The 25708-nt window shown below is 44.1% G+C and overlaps 1 protein-coding gene across 1 annotated transcript; it reads left to right on the forward strand.

Annotated features, from left to right (window-relative positions):
- Positions 1-4711: 4711 nt before the first annotated feature.
- GAS1 (growth arrest specific 1) lies at positions 4712-8164 on the forward strand. The gene has a single exon (XM_015422301.1). The coding sequence runs from the start codon at positions 5518-5520 to the stop codon at positions 6457-6459; it is 942 nt and encodes a 313-aa protein (XP_015277787.1). The 5' UTR covers positions 4712-5517; the 3' UTR covers positions 6460-8164.
- The last annotated feature ends 17544 nt before the right edge of the window (positions 8165-25708 follow it).

Here is a 25708-nt window from a genome sequence, read left to right on the forward strand (position 1 = left end):
GTGTGTGTCCAGACCAAGTTCACTCCCTTTGTAGGAAGTTGTAGTTATTTCTCCGGGGAAGAGTATAGTTTTGTAGACAAATACATGGCCCTCAGTTTGTGTTAGGATGCCTTCTCATGTTCTTGACCACCACATGAAGCAACTTATTTATTTATTGGTTTAATTTGTACCCCGCCCTCCCCACAAAGCAGGCTCAGGGCGGCTCACATCAATCAATACACAATTTAACACATAAATACAATTAAAATCTACATAAAATTATGTACAAAAGGTTGCAGTGCCCAGACATTTCATGTTTTCCCCTGGATCCTAGGCTAGGAACACTGAGCATGAGATTTCTGTAATAAATGTCAATAAATCAAAAGTAGGTTTGCAGCTTACATATATATACACCTGAACAGCATACTCCAGATTGCTACAGCACAGACATTTTGATGCAATAATTCAGAGCAGAGATGTCCATTATCAGAGACTGTTAAATAGACAAAATATTGCAAGAGTGCTAGTATTTTAAGCATGTTTTATTTAAAGTTTTAAAAATCTTTGTGTTTGTCTGTGTTCTTTATAAAATTTATATCTCCACTGCCTGGCATTACATTTTATGAAACACATGGCCCGGCCCAACAAGGTCTCATTTATGTCAGATACGGCCCTCATAACAAATGAGTTCGACACCCCTGTTCTAGAATCTAGTAGGATCTCTGAGCTTATATGTCTGTACCATTTTATATGGGGCCCCTTTCCTGCAGGTTGTTGGGACCACGTTCACCCTTGCCTTGAGTAGGTACTAGATCAGTCCATGGTTCATTCCGAATCTCCAGCCGGAAACCGGACCATTCCTCAAATGCTCTGTGCAAAAGATTAAGCCCAAGCTGTAGCCCCTTTCATGTGTTGGACCCATCATGATTTGAGAGAGGCCCAAGGCAGTCAACGTCTTGGGCTAGCCCCAGCAAAGTACCCTCTGCATGAATACTGAAGTCCCCCAGAACAATTGGTCTAGGTGTCTCCAAGAGCATCTCCGCCAAGTCAGGCAAGATGCCTACTGGAGAACAAAGCATCCAGTAAACATTGGTGTGCCTAACCTCTCCTTAGTTCCTAATATCAATAATCAATACCAGTGATAGTTTCCATTGGAAGTTTGTGGAAGTTGAAGGACTCACAGAGGATAATAGCCACCTCTCTTTCCTGGCCACCTATGCAGAGTTGGTAGAGGGCCACATAACCTGGCAGAGTTAGTTGGGACATACAATAACTTCTAACCACATCTCTGTTATGCAAGCCAAGTCAATTTTCTCATCATGTAACAACCCAGACCAGTCTGCAGTTTTGTGCCTCAGTGATCTAGTATTTCACAATATTGATAAAGACATGGAGGAAATAGGGTTCCTTGCATCACTGGGTCTCTCAGGATGCTATGGAAGTTAGATAAACAGTGAGCATCCTTGCCAAACAATGGCCATCTTTGGAAGTTCCCACCCCTTTATCTGCCACCTCCTGTCTGCATTGGAATACTGTATTTTTCAAACTGTCAGCTAATGCTGTCATGGGTAGGTGCCTGCTTATTGGTTTCACTATATCAGGGGGTCTAGTTTGAAGGGGGTATATCTATACGTGTTAGCTCTTATCCCCCCATTCCTGACACAAGAGTTCATGATGTCCTAAGTACTAGTCCTCAATAAACTGAAACTTCTGAAGGAATGTTGTTGAGTGTCTTGACTGGGAAGCCTGACACAAACATCCTTCCCCAAGTACTTTCATGTCATACACTGTTTAGCTAATATAATATTGTGTAACAGCTGAGTTGTGGTGCTCCAAAGATTGTGTCACCTACATACCAAAGTGACCTACATGTGTTCATGACCTGTGAATAAAGAAAGGCAATAACAAATTATAACTCCGTCCTCAACAATTTGTCATATTTTCGAAACTGACTGCAGAATTTCTGAAATCTCAGCACCGATATGCATTCAAAGCATTTGCTTTTCCACCTATGCATTCAACTCACTATCCCTTGGCCAAGACAATTAATGTTCCAACAGCTCAAAGGAAGGGGGAGAGGCATGGACATAAGGAAAGTGAATAAGAGCTACAGCTAGCCTAAATAACTTATGACTATTAGGTCTCAGATCTAGTATGTTAGGTTGCTTGTTTAATGGACTGTTAGGCTGTCACTCGTTGCATTGTTAACTACCTTCAGGCTAAGGAAATAAGGCAGGGTATAAATATTTTAAATAAATAAATAAAATGGCCATACAAATCTGAAATTGGGGGAAATGTCTTCTAGATCAAAGACTGTTACTACAGCATCCTTCACTGTAGAAACTGAGCACTGCCACGGACATGAGGGGGGGAAAGAAAATGGGGTTGCAATTACCAGCAGTAGACAGAGGGCAGTTGGCATGCTTTGTGGAATTTCTGTGTATAATTTGCACTTGGGATCTAGAACTGAAGTAGAAGAAACAAATACAAACAGAAAGGATTGCAGGGCAAGTCAGCTGTGAACAAGGAAGAGATTTTGAGGCTGGTAGATCAAGCCATAGTCATGTTTATAGCAGCATTTCCTTACACAGTCACGCCATTTGCAGACATACTGGTATCATATAGTACATGACTGAAGAGAGAACTGTAGAAAACCAATACATGCAATGCATTGTGATGTAAATGTGGTTCCAAAATAGCTATTAACGTTTGTACAGAATAAGTTATGTACAAAGGAACCCTGCACCTGGTTCCTACATCACTTTGATCCATTTTATGTCAGATTACAGTTTAGGGAATGCATTTACAATAAAGGGGGGGGGGAGGGAGAAGATCCTCAGTAAAGAGGAAGGAGGAGGAGGCTCAGCTTGCCCTAGGCTTTTCTGTCCACTTACTGTGAAAGTAGGCGGCATACACACTGAAGTTTTGTCACCAGCTGGTCAATCCAAGGGCCCTTAAGAGAGCATCTGGGGATTCTGCTTGAAGGAAGGAACAAAGGCAAGCAGCAGACTAACTGGGGTTTGGCAACAAACTCTGGTTGTTGTGTATGTCTGGTAGACTCACCAGCGCTGTGCAACAAACTGTGGCTTAAACCAACCACAACCAGTGACAGCCACAGCTGCAGATTTGTGTCCATAACACAACAATCTTGAACCTAATGAACTGTGCACCCTTTGTGCACAGGATTTCCATGCTGAAAACAATGTGAACACTGTGTGTGTATCATCACATATAAGGATTACACATCCATGCATTTCTCTTATTTACATGCACTGGAATATAGATGGTTTGCATGAAATTTAGAGGTAGGTAGTATATTATTTCCTACATTATAAGGAGCGTTTTTATATAAGAAGTACATAGCATGTGAAGCAGCTTTTAGCCTCCCAGGTTCAAGTCCAAGTAGTAAAATAGAACATATAGAAGAACTAAAGAAAAGGTGCCTAAAATGTCTTGAGTGTAAAGCCATATTCACAATACAGTGCACGCTTTGATTCTGTTAGATTGAGATTGAATTGTAGGGTATTTATATATTAACATGAGATTTAAAGCCATCATTTTCCCCCACCCCCAAGCACCTTTTAGTTCTGGAAGATAGCTTTAGGTCTGTGTTTTATGACACTTGGAGTTGACAGACTTCTGGTTTTAAAAAATGCCAATATTTGACAGGCAGCGAGCACTGATGCCCCATGTGGTCAAAAGTGGGTGCAACACTGAAATTAAGGTAGTTCTAAAAGAAGTTCCAGCCAATCAGTTATTCAAAACTTTATCCTGTGGGAAGTTTTCATCCCTGGAGTTATTTCAGCCATATGGCTTTTTAATACAGCATGAATACAGTGCTGGAGATCTGGTGGTCCCCTCCCCCAAATTCTTCTCAACCACATTAACAGCGATCAAGAAATCATTACTAGCATTTCAGTCTTTAAAGGTCTTATGTTAAAACTGTAAACGGAACACTTTTCAAGTTAACCTATAGGAAAAGTTCCTTTCTGTGCTCCAAACTCCAGTTCCCACATCGTCTAGTTCACGGAACTCGCACTCCGGCAAACACTTTATTTTAAACGTGCGAAGCATGAGGCAAACGGTCCCCCACAGATGTCGCAAGGAACTCTGGACTCTTGTGTTAATTGAAGGTTTAAACGGACAGGTGTCCATCAGGAGGATTAAAGCGGGCAGCCATGCCATCGCCTTTGAAGGTTCCCTTATGTCTTCGGCAAACTTCTGCCCTGCTGACTCCATCCCCCTCCCCCATCAACTCACACTTTCACACACAACCCCCCTTGGGCGGGATGCAGAGTGATCTCTGGTCCTGGAAGCTATTTAAGTACAAGCAAGCCAGCAGCCGTTTATTAGGGAGAATTTTCAAAAATTAGCCTCTCGCATGGAGAAATAATTCCCGGGCCACATTTTGCCTTCCGACCGCTATCATTTGCAAATCGGAGCGCCAGCATCAAACAAGGACAAAGTTTCACTTTTCTGTCGTCCCCCGCACTCCAGTAAGCTCTTCGGTGGAGCCTCCTTAAGGAAAGGAGGGGCTCCTCGGGGGCTGCTGTCAATCTCTTTAAGCCTTTCCTTTCAAGCTTTGAATGTGAGCTGCCCACTAGCCCCCCTCCCCCCTCCCCTTTCTCCAGCAGATCGTAAAGAAAGAGAGGGGGGGGGAGCTTCAACAACAGCCCGAACCAATAGCAAGTGGCAAGGCAGGGGAAAGGGGCCGAGCAAAGGGAGGGAAAAAAGTGGAGAAAAGGAGAAAGAACGAGCCAGCCGGAGTGCTCAAGCTGAGGGGGCTGTGTAAAAGGAGAAGAAGCGTTGCTAATTTTTTTTGTTTGTTTGCTTTTCCATGCATGCATAATGAGGCCTGATCAGAGCACGCTGCTGCTGCTGCTACTTGGAGGGCACTTTTGTATTTAAAGCCTCGCAAAAGGAAACAGCCGCCTCAGAAGGCTCCACAGAGAAAGCTGCTTGCGGGACTTGTCGGCAAGAGAAGCCGCAGCAGGCGGAAGAAGAGAAAAGGAGCTCCCTCGAGCCCGCTGCCTTTTCTTATGCAGCTCGCCGGAGGGGGAAGGCGGCTTGCAGCGCGCGGTTCGGAGCCCAGCCGGGGCTGCAGCTGACCAAGGGGAGCCTTGCCCGGCCTCGGTGGCATGCGGAGAGATGCCGCCCGCGACAAGCAAAGAAAGGAGGTCGGCGTGAGAAGGAGCCCGGCCGCAGCGGCAGCACCATGAGCACAGCAGGGAGCCCCTCGCCCCCCAGCCCCCGGCTCCACTGACCGTCTCACGGCCTCGCCAAGCCCGGGCGTAGGGGGCGGAGGCTGTTGTGCTGCGGCCAGAAAGAGGGGGAGAGAGAGAGAGAAAGGCGCCGCTTTGGGGCTCTCCGAAACGCTCCCAGGCCAAGAAGGCGCCGCGCGGATGGATTGATGAGGGCGACCCTCATGCACACACTTGGCAGGACTTTGGCCAACTTTCCCACCGGCAGCCGCTGCGCCCCCCTCGCCGCCGCCGCCTCGTCCCCCTCCCGCCCCCGATTGTCCCGCAGCCGCTCGCGATGGTGGGAGCCCGGCATGGAGGAGCTGGCGGGCGGCGCTGGCGGACTGGGCTGCTCCCGCTGCCGGCGGGCTCCCCGCTGCGGCCGCTGTTCTTGCTGCTGCTCCTGGGCGCCGCTTGCCCTCCTCCCGGAGCGCACGGCCGCCGCCTGATCTGCTGGCAGGCGATGCTGCAGTGCCAGGAGGACTCGGACTGCGGCTACGCTTACAGCCAGTACGCCGAGGCGTGCGCGCCGGTGCTCATGGCCGCGGGGGACGGCTCTGCCGTCGCGTCCTCCTCCAATAGGCGGCGGTGCCCGAGCCACTGCATCTCGGCGCTCATCCAGCTCAACCGCACCAGGCGGGGCCCGGCGCTGGAGGACTGCGACTGCAGCCAGGACGAGAACTGCCGGGCCACCAAGCGCGCCATTGAGCCCTGCCTGCCCCGCACCGGCGGCGCGGGGGGCGGCGCCGGCGGCGTGATCGGCTGCACAGAGGCGCGGCGGCGCTGCGACTGGGACACTCGGTGCAGCACCGCGCTAGGCCGCTACATGGCCTACTGCGGCAAGCTCTTCAACGGCATGCGCTGCACCGAGCAGTGCCGCTCCGTCATCGAGGACATGATGGCCGTGCCCAAGGCGCTGCTGCTGAACGACTGCGTGTGCGACGGCCTCGAGCGGCCCATCTGCGAGTCGGTCAAGGAGAACATGGCCCGCCTCTGCTTCGGGGCCGACGTGGGCGCCAACGGCGCGGGCAGCAGCGGCGCCTCTGACGGGGCCCAAGAAGACTACGACGACGAGGACTACGAAGAGGAGCTCCCGCCCAGGAGCCGGGACGAGCTCGACGAGGTGGCGGCGGCGGCGGCTGCCGGAACGGGCATAAGCGGGGGGGACGGCTCCTGCCCGGGTCGCCTCGCTCTCTGGACTCTCCTGGCGGCCGCCTCCATTTTGCTGCTGCTCTCGTAGCCACACACGCCGCCGCCGCGGTTCTCTTCTGGGGAACCTGGGCTGGCCACATGGGCCTCGCTGCGGCCAAAGGGCCGCCGGGCTCCGTGTTCTTCTTTGAGGGGAAGACGAAGGGAGACCTTCTCACAAAGCTGCCTTCGCCTGCGCTGGATCGACACGGGATTCATAGTCAACCCCCATGTATCTCTTTCTAGCACCGATGCTCATTTTAAAGCAGTGTGCCTTAATTCCAGAACGAAGCTGCGCCTGAAAGCAAACCTCTGACGACTTCAGTGGAACTTTACCCCTTCCGTGAACCTTCCCTGGGACATTCCTTTGTGGAGGATGTCTTCTTTTATTCTGTATAAATATTTATCTCTGTTATCTGTGTATGGGCATTTCCCTCCCTTTCAAAATCATATTTGAAAGGGTGGTACTGTATTGGGTTTCTTTTTTATATATATAAAACTAGCCACTGTTCTAAATGAAATTCCTGGACTGTGGAATGTGTTCCTGGGCACTTCAATTCCAACAGTTTTTACTTGGAAGTGGGGCCTGTTGATAAGAGTTTAGGATTGCAACCTTAGGGCTGTTATACACATGGTCCCACACATTTTCTGTACATGGGAGACAACGTTCATACTCTTGTCATACATGTACATGCAGTGTTTGAGTGTGTGTACCTGTTGCAGCTTCCCAATATATATGGGTTTTGTCCTCTCCTTGTGTAGGGGAAATGGGTGTAAAAGCATCTTTCAGTGAGCGCTATGCAATTTGTTGCCCTTTGGCCTTTTAGCAGTAAGGAAATGACTGTAAAAATTAAAATAGTTGGCAAAGCTGCTGCAGGTTTAGTGCCACCATGCAAATGGTGACTGTGCTAATGGCTGTTTATGAAAGCTGTTGTCAGTGAAGGTAAGAAAGAGCTGGGCTTTTCTGAGAGTGCCTCCAAAACGAATGCCTTATTTGTTAGAACTAGTTGTCAACTGGAAATTAACCCCTCTGTGCCTGCATATACAGCATTCATAATAATGCCAGAAAGCAAACTCAATTTTGATTCTTTTTTATTGTGGGAGGGGGGAGAGAACAAAAAGACTTGAGTAAACCTGCAGGTTGTATGAAATCTTTTCACAGGTGTTAGATGTTAACTCAAAGGCAGACCTTTTCATGTAGAATAAAGCGTGAAAAGCACACAGAGTTCATCACATGTGATTATGATGCATCTGTCAATATTACTAAGTGTTTTTGTACTTGGTAGGAAGCCACAGTAAGTTGCGGCTTCCCAGCTTGTATACAGAGAGTGAAGGAGATGTGTGCACCATTGTCCCAGTGATGAGGCACAAACCATTTTCATGTTTATTCTACAGAGATGTGTTAGTGCAGTGTCTGAAGCAGTCCTTGCACACTCACAGTTGCACAACAAAAGCTCACCAGCAAACATCTCTTCCACCTCAACCTTAGGGTAAAATGGAAAATGCTGATCTGTTGGCTGTACTGAACAATGCAACCTTTGTCTTAAATGAGCTCTGCACTGCCATCTTCAAAAGACACTTTTTAAATTGGACTTGTATGTAAAAATATCCTGGAAAATTATATTGCCTCTGATCCTATCAGGGGGCTGACCTCTGGTAAATCTTATATGAGATGTATTTAAAACTGGGATTTGTTACCAGTCGCTCTAGGTTGTATATAGAATTTTATAGATTGTATACTTTGGGAATAATTTATTTTTGAAGAAATTAAAAGATTTAACTGCACCCCAGTTGCAATTTAAATTCATCTACTTTTTTTGCTAAGAAACAGATCTCATTTGATATGTAAAGGGATACAAGCAACAGTTAATTCCCATGAAAAAAGAGATCATATGTACAGTGTATTTTATAGATCTGAAGTTAACTTCCTTATTGTTTTGAGAGTTTATGAACTTTTTAGGATTGTATAAATGCCTTGCTGAACTGCCTTAAACATTGTATTTTTATAGAATGTGTGAAAAGGTTCTATGTTTTAAGTATCTATTGCTTGTGTATTTTTATGTGTAAATTAGTAAAGAGAGATTTTTTAAAGAATTAATATGGTGTAGTTGTTTTCCAGATGTTACACAGCTCTAGGAAGCCTTCTAGAGCTGGAGGAAATGGCAAGAGATTTGAACACAAATTGAAGTAGTTATTTAAGGCTGCAGTCTTCTGAACTGTTACTCTAAAGTAACCCTATGGAATTCAGTGGGATTGAAATCACTAGCTATTGTATCTTAAGTGGTTATTGGCAGTTCCTCTGCCTTGAATAAATAATTACCTAAAAGAACTAAATGTAGCTTTGGCAACAAATCTATTTACTGAACTTGGTTAGGCGTTTAGCCTTCAGCTGTGCTGGCATGGCAATGTGTCAGTGTTAAAGCTGAGAAGAAGAATTCCAAGTTTGTTTTCCAGTGATGCTATTTATCTTTATACAGAAGTATGATTGTAAGTCGCAGCATATTCTTTGAAGTAAGGAATTAGCATTGACACCAGATTTATTTAAAAAATCCAGTGTTTGTATACAAGACTTGTTCCTGTGGTTGCAGAAGTGATATTCCAGGAGCAGGCACGCAGGTGCTTGCAGAAATTTAAACCATTTCACCTTTCTTTTATACTGACGGGGACAGACATAAGCATGGGTGATCAACAATGACAAGGCCTTGTCTGATATTGTCCTTAGCAGTTGTTTTGCAGCCCGCTGCAGGCTGGTTTTCTGCCAGAGCTACTGATCTACACTCAAACGCCCTTAGATAAATAATTACGCTCTTAAGCTGTCTCGAGTGCTGATACACTTGACCTTGTAAATAGAAATGTTTGCAGTAAGAATAAACTCCGGCATTTGAAAATCTTTTAAACATTAACACAAAAGAGAGTGGAGTCCTCCAGGGGATTGCGTTTGAACTGTGCCAAGCTAGGCACTTGCTAAAAAAAGGTTTATTTATCTAGTATTCACCCTGTTTATTTAAAACTTTTCCTTTTCAACGCTGTGATTGGAAGGCAAGTCAGAAGATTAAAAGCCACAACAAATAAACCTTGACTGAGGAGTGGGAGGGTCACCAAACACTGTCATGTTTTCATAGTTAACATTTAACATTTTTAAGCTAAGGTAAAAGCAGGCCTACTACTTGTTTAGAGGCGATTAACTACATTGTAAATTTCTTTTTATAGCATCTGCTCTTTTCACCACATGCACATTTCCCACACCCTTTTTATTTAGACCAGTTTCTCCATCATTTCACCAAAGCTTACATGTATAGACAATTTTTTAAAAAACAACGCAAAGGAGTTGTGATATCAAGCAAGATTGCAAGTGTGTGCCTATGATCTAAATTTGTTTCTACGATCACCTGAATGGTTGAGTAAACCTATTGTTAAAACTGAAATCGGTTGTGTGAAGAGGAGAACAAAAAGGAAGGGGGAAGGCTTGTAAATGGAATCAGCTTCTTTAACTAAATGCTGTTTAAGGACAATCTTCAATGTATGTCCTCTCAGACTTTCATTGGTCAAATATATTTTATAATTTGTCAGCTTCCTGTTAACACAGGTCTCCTGACAGAAAAAAATTCCTGGTAAGAAAGAATTTTGGAACCAATGCTGAGCCATGGTTTTCTTTAACAATACATACATGAATAATAGAAAGGACTGATAATTAATTCCTCCAATGAACTCAAGATTTTGAGAACCTTCCATCAAAAGCAGCTGCCTGGAATAAGTTGAGCACTGTGATGTTCTGTGTAGGAATCTGTTATTGCTTTCTGTATGTGTCCTGCCTGTTGTACAGTCATGCAATTTGTTTTAATGTAAAGAATGGTTCTTAGATTACAAATCTGACTTCCCTATGATCTCCTTTCTAATAGGCAATAGTAAAAGCAGAGACATGTCTGAACTATGTAGGGAGGAAATCAAGCAACATAATGGCACATGTCTCCATTCTGTGAAACTTGTTCAGATACAAATATTTATACCTCACACTTCTCTCCAGCGGGGATCCAAAGCGGCTTTCAACATTGCTCTTTCCTTCACGTTATCCTCACAACAACAACAACCCTGTGAGGTAGGTTAGGCTGAGAGTGACTGGCCCAAGGTCAACTGGTGAGATTTCATGGCATTTCATGGGGATTTGATCCTAGTCCAACATTGGGGTTGGACTAGATGACCTTGGATACCCCATCCAACTCTTATGATTGTATAAACACAACAATTACACCATACTGGCTCTCATCTGCCTTAATGTCATGATTTTTTTTAATGGAAATTAGGTGTTTTTAGAACAACATCTTATTGGTGCATGAATTGTTCACCATCTTGTACTTCTTACGCCTATATTAGGTGACGTATACAAGGCCATCCTAAGCAGAGTTACAATGAAATCAATGAGCTTAGGAGGGTATAACTCTGCTGAAGGTGGCATTGACTGTCCATGGCTTCTTGGAACACTTTCTATTGACTTCACATGACCCCTCCTGTTCATTTCACTCAGTCACAACTCTTGTCAGCAATCTGGACAGCAGGTGAGGCCTGCCAAGTGCATCATTTGTATCTTGAGAAGCAAAAGTAGCCCTCACTTGGCTGATGCTTTTACAGGATTTTTGAAAGTTCTTCTAGGCTTGGCCCTCCTCTGACAAAATAAGTGGGGAGAGAAAGCTCCTCTCTTCTCCCTCCCTCCCTCTCTCTCTCCCTCCCTCCCTCTTAATCCTTCACCCCTCCCAATTTCATGTAAAATAATCCACAGGGTCCCCTTGTGCCCCCTTTCTTCCCAGTTATCAGGTTTGAATTCTCAGTGACAGTTTATTTGTCTTTGGAGGCACTTCAGTGACAAATGTTTAAGGGAGTGTGAGACAATGGTGGAGAACAAGAAGGCAGTTCATTGAACTGACAGTGACCATACAGTAAATAGAGGGAGATTCAAGCTTCACTGATCACCCAAGAGCGCTGCAAGGCTTTTGTACACACTCACAATAGACATAACATAAGGTCTCTGTTTATTTTAAACAATATATACCACTATACGTAGGCAGACATACATCACCTGAAAAATAAAAGCTGTGAAAACAAATCAAGTAGTGTGTTTTTAGGTGAGGTAAATCCACCAGTGTTTGCCAGTTTCTTTCCAGTCCTGAGATGATATGGCAGGAGAGGAGGCTTACAGAATCTCACATAATCTGGCACGCAAAATATTCATTTTTTTCCAAACTATATCTGCACTAAACCAGAAGGTTGATATATGGAGGCAACTACTAAGAAAGCAAGATGGATGTTACCTTTTTACAATCCCATCTAGTGCATTTTAGGAGAAATTTGGACTATCAGACTTCTTGTGTTCCCTGTATGTAAAATAATAACAATAAAATTACCAGTTCTCATGCAAACACAACCAAATCTTAAAGCACTCACAGTTTTCATCTAGAGAAATCGGCGACCCTTAACAAATTACAACTTGTTCACAACAGCAAAAAAAAAAAGGAATTACTCATGCAAGTACCATGATACAAACCCCTAAAGTTGTAAAATTGTTCTTTGCCAATGGTGGTTCTGTATGAAACGTTAGTTACAGCAATGCTTCTGAGCAATCTTGGGGGAATTTCTTGCAAAGGGATAATACAGGCATAATGGGGGATTTCATTGCTTCTGTCCTTTTAGACAGAAATAATTGGGCATGGCATATAGCATATTCCCTTGTGCCATACAATAAAGTATTAAACAGACACAAGGCTTCGATATGCATTGGCACCAAGCAAGGGCCAAGGTAAATTGGGAGGAGGTAAACTGCAAGAGAGCGGCATGTACAAATGCAACAGAAGTGAAATAGTTAACATGGAGGTTAACATAGGAGAAGAAGCAGTTCAAAGAACAGTATGTGTGAATGCAGGCTTACTGTATTTTACTTGAGGTATTGGCTGTGGTAGACAGTTGAAAAGCCTCACACTGACTATCTGAATGACACTAGTAATGCAGTATTAGCATAAATACTTTCTAAGGCATCCATTTAATCAATTTCTCCAATAATGGAATGATCTACTACAAAATAGTGGACTGTATACACTATATTTTGGCACAAAGATGGTCATTCTCCCACTAGTAACCAGGGACTCTAAATAAATGATTTCAACAATGTTTTATTAAAGGAGGACAAGAGCCCTCAAGCTGCATTAATCGGGGAGAAGTCGAGTGGCACTTTTGTCATGGAAATGTTAAGCACATAATAGTTCAGGCAAACAATGTGGAGCCACTTCATTCTTTCAGCCATGCTGACACCTCTTAAAGAGGAACTGCAGGGAAGGATGTGGGAAAGATTTGGTTTCTGGAGACCTTGTTTCAGCTCATATTTTGGAGGTGTACCTCTAAACTCCTTTACTGAAGAGTGTAACTGAGGGGTCTGAGCAACCATCCAGGAGCTGAGTTTGATTTTTTTAAGCTGGTGCAAAGGATATTTGTAGTGCAAACGTTTTCTTAAAGCTCTTCCTGTGATGGCATTTATTATATGACTGCTGGGCTACAAAACCTGCAGCAATAATTTACAGATGTTCTGGTATTAGTGACAGGGAACCACTGAATGGTCAAGTATATGCTCATCCAACAAGGGTGAACATATAATGTATATGGATTTGAAGTCTTCTGAGATAAGAACTTTGCACTAGGGTCTATGGGATGGTGAGATAACCTTGAATAAAGGAGAACATCTTAAAATTTACAAACAGATATTTTAAAAATAAGGACTCTCTTAATATACCCATATGCTATGAAAATGTAGCATATAGAAGACAAGAAACAGATGCAAAATTAAATAGGATTTTGTACTTGATAATGCTGAGACATTGAAAATGTGACACAGTAAGAAACGGAAATCCTATGTACCTTTACTTGGAGTTAAGCCTTCCAAGGGCTTACTTCTGGGATATGTGCATAGGTTTGGGCTCTGCTTGTGCAAAGAAAGTTGTATAAAGGGTAGCATCATAGTAAAGGAAGACAAGTGCTATCACATTTTTATGAATTTTGTTTGAGGAGTAAATATTTGGAAGCACATGGAGTAGGATTTCTGTAGTCAAGAAAATACATCGCCATATTGTACACTGCACAAATTTGTTGTAAGGGTAGTGGTGATTTTGTTAACATTGAAACAGACTTTTACTATGAGTAGTTAAGTATGATAAAAATGAAGCCATGCAGGAAGCACATAACCAACACGTAATATTGTTTTAATCTCAAAAGTGTATCAGGAAGAAACCTTGAATTGAACTGGCTACTGGGAAGTGACAACATACAAAGTGAACAGGGAAATGAGAATGCTAAAGGTTAAATTCCAACAGTCCCTCATACGGCAAACTGGGAAGGCCAATATGCTATATAGTCATCCCCCCCCCCCCAACTGACATAGTCTTGAATATGCCAGGGATAAGCTCTAGTGCTAGATAGTTGACCAAAACCATGCAGTGGGGGTGATGAAGTGACATAGGGCCTGTCTGCGGTCAGCTTCCATTTCTTCCTGTCCTTGGGCTCCACACTCTCAGCTGCAGAAGCATCACTAGCTCTTGCAGAGGTGACCGGGCACATTCCTCCTCATCTGGACAGTCTACATTTTGGCATAGCATATGGCCATCTGATATTTCAGGCAGGAGATAGCTTTAGTTAGAGATCCTTGCTGAGCCATGTAGAGAACCCATAACTCCTGATATAGACAATGTTTACAAATACATTTGGGGCCTTTGGACTCCCAATTGTGACAGGGTCACCATCAGCATTCTTCAGTTAATATTCAGTCAAATCATGGTGCATACAGTCTAGCAGAGTGGTCAGCTGCCTGTTCATTATGAGTTAAGCAAGATTCCCACCTATAGTGATGTATGGTGTGATCAGGAGGAAACTTGCAAGATGATGATCCCAGTCACCTTCCATTTTTATGCCACCCTTTCTTGTTCCAACCATTGATTTGGCTAGGCCATTTGTTGCTGGGTGGAGGGGACTGACGTAATATGGCAGGTCAGGCAGCTGTCAACAAATAAGAAAATACCTCTGATGTGAACTGGGCTCTGTTATATGAAAATAAAGCATCTGGGCATCCATGTATCATGAAGAGCTGATTAAGACTTTTTATAATTACTCAGGATGCCATTGATAAAACAGGAATCACTTCAAATCAATTAGAAACAAAGATACAGGTAGTCTGCCCAACATAGACAATATGAAGTTGTGACCATGGATGTTTTGTTTATTCCTACCACTTCCCCTTGAAGATTAAAATTCATTGTATTTCCTGACTCTGATTTCAAATTGCTGTCCATGTTGGGCAGGGTTGCCAAGTCCGGACTTACCTGCCAGCGGGGGACTTTGGCTTTGCTCCAGGCATGCGCGCGCGCGCCACATGCACGTCACAGGGAAGTGACGTCATTACGCCGGGCACGCTGGGGGCGGGGCACAGCCATTTGAGGGGAAAACATAGAGTTTTCCCCTCAAATGGCTGTGGCCCCGCCCCAGCGTGCGGCGTCACATCCGGGTGACGTAGATACGTCGCACGCGCGTGCGCCGGGAGGTACCCAGGAGTCCCTCGCCGAGGAGGTGAATACCATTTGGCAACCCTAGCGCACTAGGAGCTGCCCAGGAGTCCCCCGCCAAGGAGGTGAGTGCCATTTGGCAACCCTAGTGAGAGCCTTGTTATTGAGTTGGGGGTAGTTTATTCTGTTGGAGTCGTTCTTAAGCAGAATGCAATGGGAGCCTTATTTATTGTTTGATTGTTTGTGTTGGGTTTATATCCTGCCCTATCCAAAAATGGGCTCAGGGTGTCTAACAACAGAATTAGATATAAATAAACATAATAAGCAGATTAAAACAAGTTAAAACATTCAGGCAATCATACAATGAACAGTAGAGCAAGATGGCAGAACCAGGTAAAAATTTCCCAGGCAGTCCCAGGCAGTCGTTAAAGCCTCCTGCAGGATGATTAGACTAGCAATTCTATGAGCAGTTCTCTCAGCAGCTCTGTGGTCAGGGGAGGCAGAGATGGACTGAAAGCCTGCCACCTCAACCAAAGGCCTGGAGGAACAGCTATGTTTTACAGGCCCTGCGGAACTGTGGCAAGTCCCACAGGGCCCTGATCTGACATGGGAGCACAGTCCACCAGGCCAGGGCCAGGGCTCCCATGTGAGATCAGGGTCCTGCAGGACTTGCTACAGATCCGCAGGGCCTGAGACGGCCCTGGCCCTGTTTGTGGTTAAGCGGATGTCTTTTAGGCCAGGGACCACCAGTAGATGATGACCAGCATAGTGCAAGGCTCTCTGGGGCACATACAGGAAGAGACAGTCCCATAGGTATGCTGGTCCCAGGCTGCATAAGGCTTTGAAGGTCAATACCATAACTGAGCAAACTTCAGAGGACGGCGGAAGACAGGAAGGCCTGGCGTGATCTGGTCCATGGGGTGGCGAAGAGTTGGACTCGACTGTGCGACTGAACAACAACAACAACCATAACTTTGAACCTGGTACTCTATTGGCAGCCAGTGTAGTTGGCAGAGCACTGGCTGAATGCGTGCCCGCATAGGCATCACTGTCAGCAAGCGCACCACCGCATTCTGCACTAGCTGCAGTTTCTGGATCAGGTTCAAGGGCAGCCCCATGTAGAGCGAGTTACAGTAATCCAGCCTGGAAGTGACCATTGCATGGATCACTGTAGCCAAGACCCGGGAGGTGAGATAGGGAAGCAGCTGCCTGACCCGCCAAAGATTATAAAAGGCAGACCTGTCAGTGGCAGTGACCTGGGCCTCCACTGAAACTGAGGCATCCAGGATCTCTCCCAGACACCTCACACTTGGTGTTTGGGTCAATGATGCCTGACCAAGCGTTGGGAGCTGGATGCTTGATCCCAGGCCCCCACAACTTAGGTATAGGACCTCCATCTTTGTTGGATTTAATCTCAGATGGCTCTGCTGTAACCATCCAAGCACAGCCCCTAGTGCCCTGTCCAAAACATCTGAGAGTCATCACATTTTGTTTGGGTACTTTGACCATATGAGGAAGCATCATATGTGAGAATGAGTGGCTTAGTTTGACATAATGAACCAATAAACTCTCACATGACAACAAGAGCTCCACACCACCAAAAGCCTTATCAGCTACAACTCTTTGTAAAATCATCAAGTTCTCTGGAAGATCTTGCTCACACACCCCTTTACTATAGGGGAGCCAATCGACTTTATTCAAAATGCACCCCACTCCAAACCACAGGCTCATTGCTGTGACAAACAAGCAAAAAATCCATTAACAATACCTCTGATGGGCAAATAGTTTTCTTGCTGCTCCCAAGAGGGTTTCTGGACTCACCCAATACATGTGTTGATCCTCACTACAAACTAGGTCTTGCCACCAGTGTTCTCGCTAAGCTGAGTTAGTGTGAGCTAGCTCACAGTCTTTTAGCCTCCGGCTCACAGATTTTTGCCTTAGCTCGGGAAGGATGGCTCCAGAGCAAACTAATTTATGCAGTAGCAAAATCGCTTGCTCACAACTTTAATGCCAGTAGCTCACAGAGTAGAATTTTTGCTCACAAGACTCCACAGCTTATAGGGAGCATTGCTTGCCACAATGTTTTATCTAGGATTACAGTTTGCAGGACCATCAGGGCTCATCCACTCAAGGCAGTTTATTAGCCCACTTTCTGTTCCTTGCTGCGGGACAGAAGGATGGGCTGTTAGATGGATTCCCCTTTCCCCAGCCTCTGAAAAAAGCTCTAATTGTCTCAGTCTTAGCCACAGTTAAGCTAAAGCAAGTTTTTTTCAGTGCAAGGTGAATAAGAGTAGGGTATGAGAATATTACTGAAGTTCATTGATGCTTATATAATGAATGCTGCTAACACCAGTCTCTGAGGGGGCAGTCACACGCACAAGATAAAGCCGGTGGGGTGAGGCTATTTCCTCTGGAGGAATTTGATCCGCAGTTGCACGATCACACAGTCCTTGGAAGCTGCGGGAACAGCCCACAACTGCATGATCAGACACAACCGTGGGTGAGTCGGTTTTTTTCCCTGTTTGTTTCCGATGTGCTTACACGAGGAATCGAGGAATCGCATTTCCGCACTGAGGGCTCCATATGGAGTTTGCGATGATGCACATACTGAGAAGGGAGGGGAAAACAGCACGGAGTCAGGATGGCCTGATCAGACCATCCCGACGCCATGAGAGCGCACTGGAGCCATCAGACATGGGAAACTCTGTTCGTGGCCCATTGCAACCCGTTTCCTACTGGATTTCCCCCGGTGTATTTTAACTCTGGTTCTGTGGCGGAGCAGAAAGGGTTGCTGACGGGTGCGGGGTGCTTCCCAGATGTTGTTGTCTGATCGCGACCTATGGCGGGGCTAATTGTGCGTGTGATCGCACCCTGAGATTATTTTTGTATGCTTAAGAATTGTACAGAAGACAACATTTCAACACACAGTTTTTCCCAGCAAAAAGCTGAAGTATTGATGACAGAAACTGTGCCCTTCTGTGTTACTCTTAACGGTGTATGAAACCTCTTTTGGATCTGGCCTTTACAACCCTGAATGCGATAATAAGAGTTATAAATGTGATCTGTTTCTGGCATTTTGAAATCCAGATCCAATCATTTCTCTAGTTTTCCTGAGTTTGCATCAGCTAGAAATTGAGTAGAAGATCCAGCATCTGGAAACAATTATTTCATAACTATTATGTTTTGGAGGTCCCTGCACTATAACAAACAAAAAGGCAAGCCATGATCATTTATGTGATGTTTACCATGGCAGTGCACAAACATTGGTGATTCTGCTCAACAAGTTGGCAAGGTAACATCAAAAAGAGAGGGAAAGTGTCAAGACACAGGGCCAGAGGAAGAAGAGATGAAACTGAGACGGGCTGATGGTAAATTAAAACATAAACAGCTGGCCTTAGGAGACAAGAGGGAGCTCACAGAGCAGCTAAGAAGACATTTTTTATGCAGTGGAGAAAAATATTATTTCAAATGGCATTTTAAAACACTAACAGCATAATCTTGAAAAAAGTTCTGGGTTTCCAAACTCATCTAAAGAATTCACACACCAGTGAGGACTTCCTTTGGTTGCATTAATCACAGCAATAATTTTTCATTGTGTTCTTGCTGCCCTTTGCCTGTTTCTTTTGTGTCTTACTAATATAAAAGTCTTCTGAGAATTTTCTCATACAGTTGAAAAGATTCTGCACCAACAGACAAAAATCATTAATGCCATACTGTGGTTTGGCCTTTGAATGAAAAACACTCAGGAAATCCTGGAAGAAAAGGGCAATTGTTAAAAAAAAAGAAAAAAAGAGTCCTACACTTAATTAGCATTGACTGGGCGTCTAGTGTGAAAGAGAAGTGATAAACTGTATAGTATATCAGACATGCTTTTCTTTTGAGCTTTTTCTTCTCCTATTTGTTTCAGATTTGTTATTTAGGGCAAAAAAGAGAAAGAATGCAAAAGTCACGGTTTCTAAAACACTCTGCCACTTTAAGAGGATACAACATGCCTATTAATAATGATATTACTCCTCTATTATTGTTAAGTATAATGAAGCAATGGGAGCATTGGCCCCCAAGCTGCATTTCTCCTGAAATGTTTTCAATTAACTCTTGGCACCGGCAGGAAAGCATCAAACCTTTCCCATGCTGAAATATGGAAAATCTGCAGGGTACTTCTCAGCAGGGGTGGAATTTCATTAAAACAAGCACATCATAATTCAACGACTTCTGCACCCTTTAAGCCTTTCCATTGATAAGGGGGCCGAGGCAATTTTTATGGATTTGCAAAGAGAGATGATTTCATAAGTTCTTTTCAGAGCGTTTGCTTTGGCCAAGGCCTTTGAGTTATTTTCTGTTCTCTGATGCAAAGAAAGAAAGAAAGAAAACGGTAAGGAGTTTAGCACAACTGTGACTACCAGATAAGAGGCAGAACTGAAGAGACTTTAGCAGAGACTTGATCCTTTAGACAATTCTTTTCTGAAGTCTCGGTAGGAACTGACTCTACAGTGATTCCCTGGGGTCTTTTTAAAGCTGGGAGCCTACTTCAATCTGCATTTTTGTATGGCTTTATACAGAACGCAAATATGGACTTAGAAGAAGCAAATGGTATCTTTTTCAGGTAACAAAACCTCCCCACATGAACATCCAGTAACTAGATGTGCTGTACAAACTGACTGGTTATAAGGAATGAAGGGATTTTGAAAGAGGGTGCTTTAGACGGCAGCACGAGTCTAGACTCCATTGTGCATGAAGAGCCTCTTTTGCAACTGCTCCCCTCTTCTGCTCTTTGTGTATCTACTTCATCCTTCTTTTAGCTTTCTCGCTGGTCAGTTTCTTTCCTCTTCTTTTATGCCGTGCATAATAAGGAGGAACACTTTTGATTCTTAATATTGCGCCTGTTTACCACGACTTTATAGGGGTGAAAAATACTTTATGCTATTATCTCTTTCATAACACCCCAATGAAATAGGTTGCTCATTATGTTCCCATTTTATAGATAGGAGCTGAAGCTGAACGACCGTGACTCTGAGACCACCCAGTGAGTCACAGGATGGAGACGGGGGAGTTGGGGATTTAAAAGCCCAAGACGATGCTGCATTGATTCATAGCAGCCCAGCTTCAAATGGGAAATAAAAGAAATACACCAAAGTGTACCTTGAAACAAAACAACAAAGGAGTGTGCTCTGTAAAGATACCCAGTTTTAGGCCTGCCTTTGGGACCCTATGTAAGGGCTACTTCCTGCATGACAACATTCTCAAATGAATGAGCCTTCTATTTAGAAAATTGCCTCTACCCTCTGAATGCACCATCACATGAGTTCAAGCACACATCAAATGTCTCAACAAGAAAGATTCCACTTGACTGAAGGCTCACATGGTTCATACAAGCTGGGAAACAGACACATTTGTATAGGTCATATGCAGCAATATGTTTGGGTATATGCAATATCCTATATGATATCTGCTTTCATGGATCAGCACCTTTTATTTTAAGGTCAGGTTGTGTGATGTGAAGATTTCTAGTTCTTTGCTACTGACATATCCTTTTAACATACTTTCATGTGATCAAATTCAGCCCAGCAAACACACACGCATGCATTCGCTTCAGCAGGCCATTTCATGAGATTCTAAGTCCATATTTGTGCTCCGTATAAAGTGAGTACAAAAATTGAAATTTAGATCTATGTGAGTCTATTAAAATGAGAGACAATAACTCCATATAATGCCATAAAGACTAAGGGCTAAACTCCATGTTAAGTTGAGGATAAATACCCGGATCTCCAAATGTGTACTTAAAAAACACCTATGATGGGAGGGCAGTTTGCATCAGCGGTGTAGTGCTGGGGCAAGGGGTCAGATAACCTTTGTTCTCAGCATCCCTTTCCCAGTGGAAATCCACACTTCCCATGTTGCCATTAGCCATTTATTTATTTATTTATTTATTTATTTATTGGATTTATATTCTACCCTCCCCACAAGTCAGCTAGGAGTGGATTATAGGGCAGATTTCTGTAAACTGTGCCAGTGAGAGGGAGGGTTTGTTTCATTTATTTATTCACTACATTTTAATCCTACCCTTCCTTTAGGGAGCCACCATTCAGGCTCTCAGAAGTCCCCAGAGCCATTTGGGAACCCATTGGATTCATTAGTCTCTGGGGTCAGACCATCCTTCACCCTCAGCAAATACTGCTCTCTGTGGCACAGGCTGTAATAGCAAAAGAAGAGCCAACATATGACCCTTCTCATATTTCAGGCCCAGCACAACTTGGGACAGTTCCATGGCTACCATGCCAGCCATGACGTCCTGGACCGAACCAGTCAAGGAAATTTTAGTGTGGATAATCCAGGGCCCTGCGAGATCTTGTACAGTTCCGCAGGGCCTGTAAAACGGAGCTCTTCCACCAGGCTTTCGAGTAGGAGCCGCTCCCACTACTATTCCATCAACGCCTTCCCACCACCACCGCTGGTGTAGGTATCATCGGAGGGAGCGGGACGTCCCTAGCTGACATTTGTTTTCTTTTTCTCAGATCTGTGACCATTCACCCCCTTTCTGAAATGGGGGGGGACAGAACCTCCAGTTAGACTGCCACATGACATTGTTGACAAGATGTCCTATAAATATGTAGTGTATTTATGTCTGTCAGAATACTTTTAATGCTTGTTAAATAATGAATTTATTAAAAATATATATAACATATGCCCTAGTATATGGCTGCCTAATTGACACATCCTTGCAGAGCTTATTGTCATAATCCATTTCCAGCTATGGTTAACTGCAGCTTCTGCACTAAAGATGTACTTTGTGATCATAATTAATACTGTCTCATCATCTTATGATCATCGTATGATCAGAAACTGAAGGCTCTTTGAAAAATTTAGCAGAAGGACTAACTAGTTTGCATTTGTAATTCCAAATGTACTGCATTCCATAACAATATTTATTTAGTTTAACCATATAATGTTGCTCTAATGTTTTCTCAAAAGTGAACTGTTCTTTATGAGTGGCTGCCACACATTTATGCTCATTGCCTTCTCCATCCAAGTCCCATGGATGTGGATTTTAGGAAATTCCAAACCAAATGGTTTTGTAATCCAAACTGCCAGTTTGATTTCATCACATCAAACCCTCGTTGAGATCAAACCTTTGAAATGAGAAAAGATTTTTAATCCATTTACACCAGATGGAGTCCAACTCTATAGGCCCTGAGAGCTAGAGGATTAGAATTTCTCAATTTCCATCACATCCATGCATAGGAGTACGAACACACACACACACACTGCATTACCTTGACAGACTGTTAAAAAACTTTATTGTAAATGTCCTCTCCCCACATTTCCTTCCTCTGCTCTTCGTAAAGGTGTCCAGCCTCTGATACAGTTCTAAAGATGTGCATATGTGTCCCTATCTCTCCATTTTGTCACATAGAGAAACAGAAACAATAAATGAGCTATTCAAAATACATTTTAATAAATCAGGGTTATGATTTGTCTTCGAAGTATGGTTTCTGTTTTAAAATATGTCATTCTTGGTTTTTCCTGAAAGCAAATTTATAAACTAGTTAATTTAACTTATTATCTGAGATACTAAATATATGTGTTCTAAAATGCACAAAAATATGATCTGTAGAGGTAAAAATTACATGACTGTGAAAGAAAGCTAGAAAACCAACTCTGATAAGTTTGATGTCATATTTGCTTTCTATCCACAAAGTAGGTGGGTATGTCTACTAAGTGGTTGGTATGTTGCTATGTGACCCATGAAATGGGATCAAGAAATTAGTCAGGAACAGAAAGGCAAGTATGAGGAATAAAAGCACCAGTGAGAAAGCATAAAGCCGTGTTTAATTTGTTGCAATTGCAGCTGGCATTCCTCCAAGACATCAAATGTGCCTGTGATAAGAAGAAAGCTAAGGTTATGTATACATGCTCTCATTTTCCCTCCACAGTGTGTAGATGTATTTTAAAGACACCATTTGGTCTCAGGGTTACTGCTTCCAAGATTGACTGTGCAATCCTATGCAGTGTTCCTGCAGGCATAAGGCCAAACTAGACATGATAGTGTCCACTGGTCCAACCTGTGGATGCTGCCACCATTTCAAAGGGATTTAAAAATGCTGTGGATCGGGCCTGTAGTAAGGTTGGCTGAAGCACTGTTATCTCCCCCCCACACACACACATTTTCAACTGAAATGGCTGCACACTAGGGATGGGCACAAACTGGCTCACAAACTAAAGTTTGTCACAATTTTTGGCTGGTTCGTGGTTTATGAAGTGATGTTCGTGGAAGGGCAACCACAATGAACGCTCCACAGACTTTGGCACTGTTCGTGGCAATTTGTGAATGGATACATTTCCAGACACTGTCTCCACTCAATTAAGCTGTTTACAAAACTCCAAAGCAATGGGGAGTGGACTTATCCAGCCTTGGAAACACCAATAGGAGTCCTCCAAAGCTTAACAGGCACTGCTGGCTGCCAATAACAGAGTTCCCATTCTGCTCTATCAGATCAGAATACTGTATATCAGCTCAGCTCCTCAGCCTCTCCTCAGTTGGCTGTTGGTAGTTAGAGAAGCAGGGAACTTGTTAAAAGCAGACTAGCAGAGCACATTCTTTTTTTCCTCCTTGATTGTGAACTCCATTCCCCTGATGGGATTTGCGAGTGTTAGGTGGACTCAGAGCTCTAAGCTACCCCATCTCTCTGCTCACACCAAGCAGAGGGGCTTAGCTACTGAGTGCCTTGGCTGAGTGGGGACCTGCATTTTATACCCTCCTGATTGTAAACTTCTCTCCCCTGCTGGGGTTTGGGTGTTAGGTGGACTCAGAGCTCTGAGCCACCCTGTCTCTCTGCTCACCCTCTTGGGGCCTGGGCCATGCCCTGACAGTTCTGCCAGCTGCTCCAGAGGTCCACAGTGAAGTGCACAGTTCCACCTTGCACTCTGGAGAGCTGAGCCTTGACCAGCACCAACTGCAATGAGTGAAAGCTACATCCTCCATGAGGGAGAAGGGTTGGCCATCCACAGCAATCATCTCACTGGCAATGAGGCAAGTGACAGATTTCTGGGCCCTCCATGTAGCCCTTTTGACCTCTTGGAGGGTGGCTTGCCTTGATGTCCACCCATGGCAGCCTGAGTGCAGGGAGCCTTTCTTGGAGGGTCCTCCCCCCCTGCTTCTCCCCACTGAGAGGAAGTGGGCCTCTTCTCCCTCCTGTTGGCCACCACTCTTTCTTCCAGAGGCAACATGGTTGGGTGTACCTTTTGCAGGTGCCTGCGGAGGACAGAGGAGGACAAGTGTTGGGGGGTTCCACCTTACCTTTAAAGTCCTCAACAGGTTACATTTCTGGAGAACTATCTCTCTTTGCACAAGCCCGTGTGCCAATTGTGCTCCTCACAAAACTTCCTTCTTTCAACCCCCCTCCCCTAATTCTTCTTTCAACCCTCCTCCATTTGTGTGGCTTTTCTGCCTCTGCCTGTTCTTAGGGTTTTCCACTGTGATAACCACATTACTGAATGGGCTTTCTGAGGCAGTGCAGAATGCATCATAACTGCCTTCCAAAAGGCAGGCAAAGCTATCCCTTTCCAATGGGCTTTCTTCTTCTTCTGGCTTGGATAAGTCTTATTAGTTGTGCTGTTCCACTTGCTGGTTTATTGTTGAATCTTGTTATACAGTGAGTTATTTTAATCTTCTGACTATCTTTGTAAGCTGCCTTGGGCTAATCAGAAAGACAATACTGAAAATTTTAAATATACATGAATCATACTATTTATTCAATTTCTATCCCACCCTCCCCTCAAATGGGTTCAGGGTGGGTTACAAACTCACATAGAATTCATGACTAAAATAACAATACATAGAGATTTCAGAATAAAATTAACATTAAAATCAACCATGCAACAAACCAGAGTGAGCTTGCCTTGATAAACAAAGCTTAGAAGGAAGCATTTCAGAGTGGCACAGCTGGGAAATTTGCTAGATTAAGGAAATCAGCACTGTCAGCAGGGGAGGCCAAGATGGATCTGGACATCTGGTGCCTCAGCCAAAAGCCCAGAGGAACAACTCCGTTTTACAGTCCCTGTGGAACTGTAACAGGTAACAGGTCCTATAAAATAATTGTGTAGGTACTTTGGATGTAAATGTGCATTGGAGCAAAGATTGGGGACCTAACTCATTTACAGTCCTTACATCATATTTGTACCTGCCATAAACACTTCCTGTTGGATGGGCACCTAAATAGTTCCTAAGAGTGTGGGGATCCAGTTTGGATCAGACCATGGCACATGATGGAAAGGGGGCACTAGCCTCCATCCATGCTATTTTCATAAATTGAAACAGCTCTGGGGAACGGCTACTTAGCAGAAATGGGATAAAAGGACAGCAGTAGAAATAGCATGAGGCAGAGGGTAGGAAAAATTGATAATTTCACAATGGGAGTAAGTAAGTAGTGTCCTCCCCAAGAATCTGTACTGCAACATGTGCTTTTTAACTTATTCATGAGTAATCTGGAATCAGACAGCTGACCTCAAAGTTATACCCCCAGGTTCAGGTAGCAGTGGGATAGCCACGTTTGCAGATGACACAAGTTGTTCAGGAAGAGAAAAACACTGGGAAATGGTAAAGGTCAGAAGTGATGTGTTGCAACCAATTGCAAAGTGGGGATTTCTGTCTCACTCCCACCATCTACATAGGGAACCTGTAGGGACCAGTTTGAGTGAGGCCAGCAAAGCCACCCATCTTTCAACACCAAATGATGCAGTTTTCTTGGAAGGCCCCTGTGTGAAAAAGGAAGG

Source organism: Gekko japonicus, unplaced genomic scaffold (genome assembly GCF_001447785.1).
Source record: "Gekko japonicus isolate JY-2015 unplaced genomic scaffold, Gekko_japonicus_V1.1 scaffold652, whole genome shotgun sequence".
Classification (NCBI taxonomy): Eukaryota; Metazoa; Chordata; class Lepidosauria; order Squamata; family Gekkonidae; genus Gekko; species Gekko japonicus.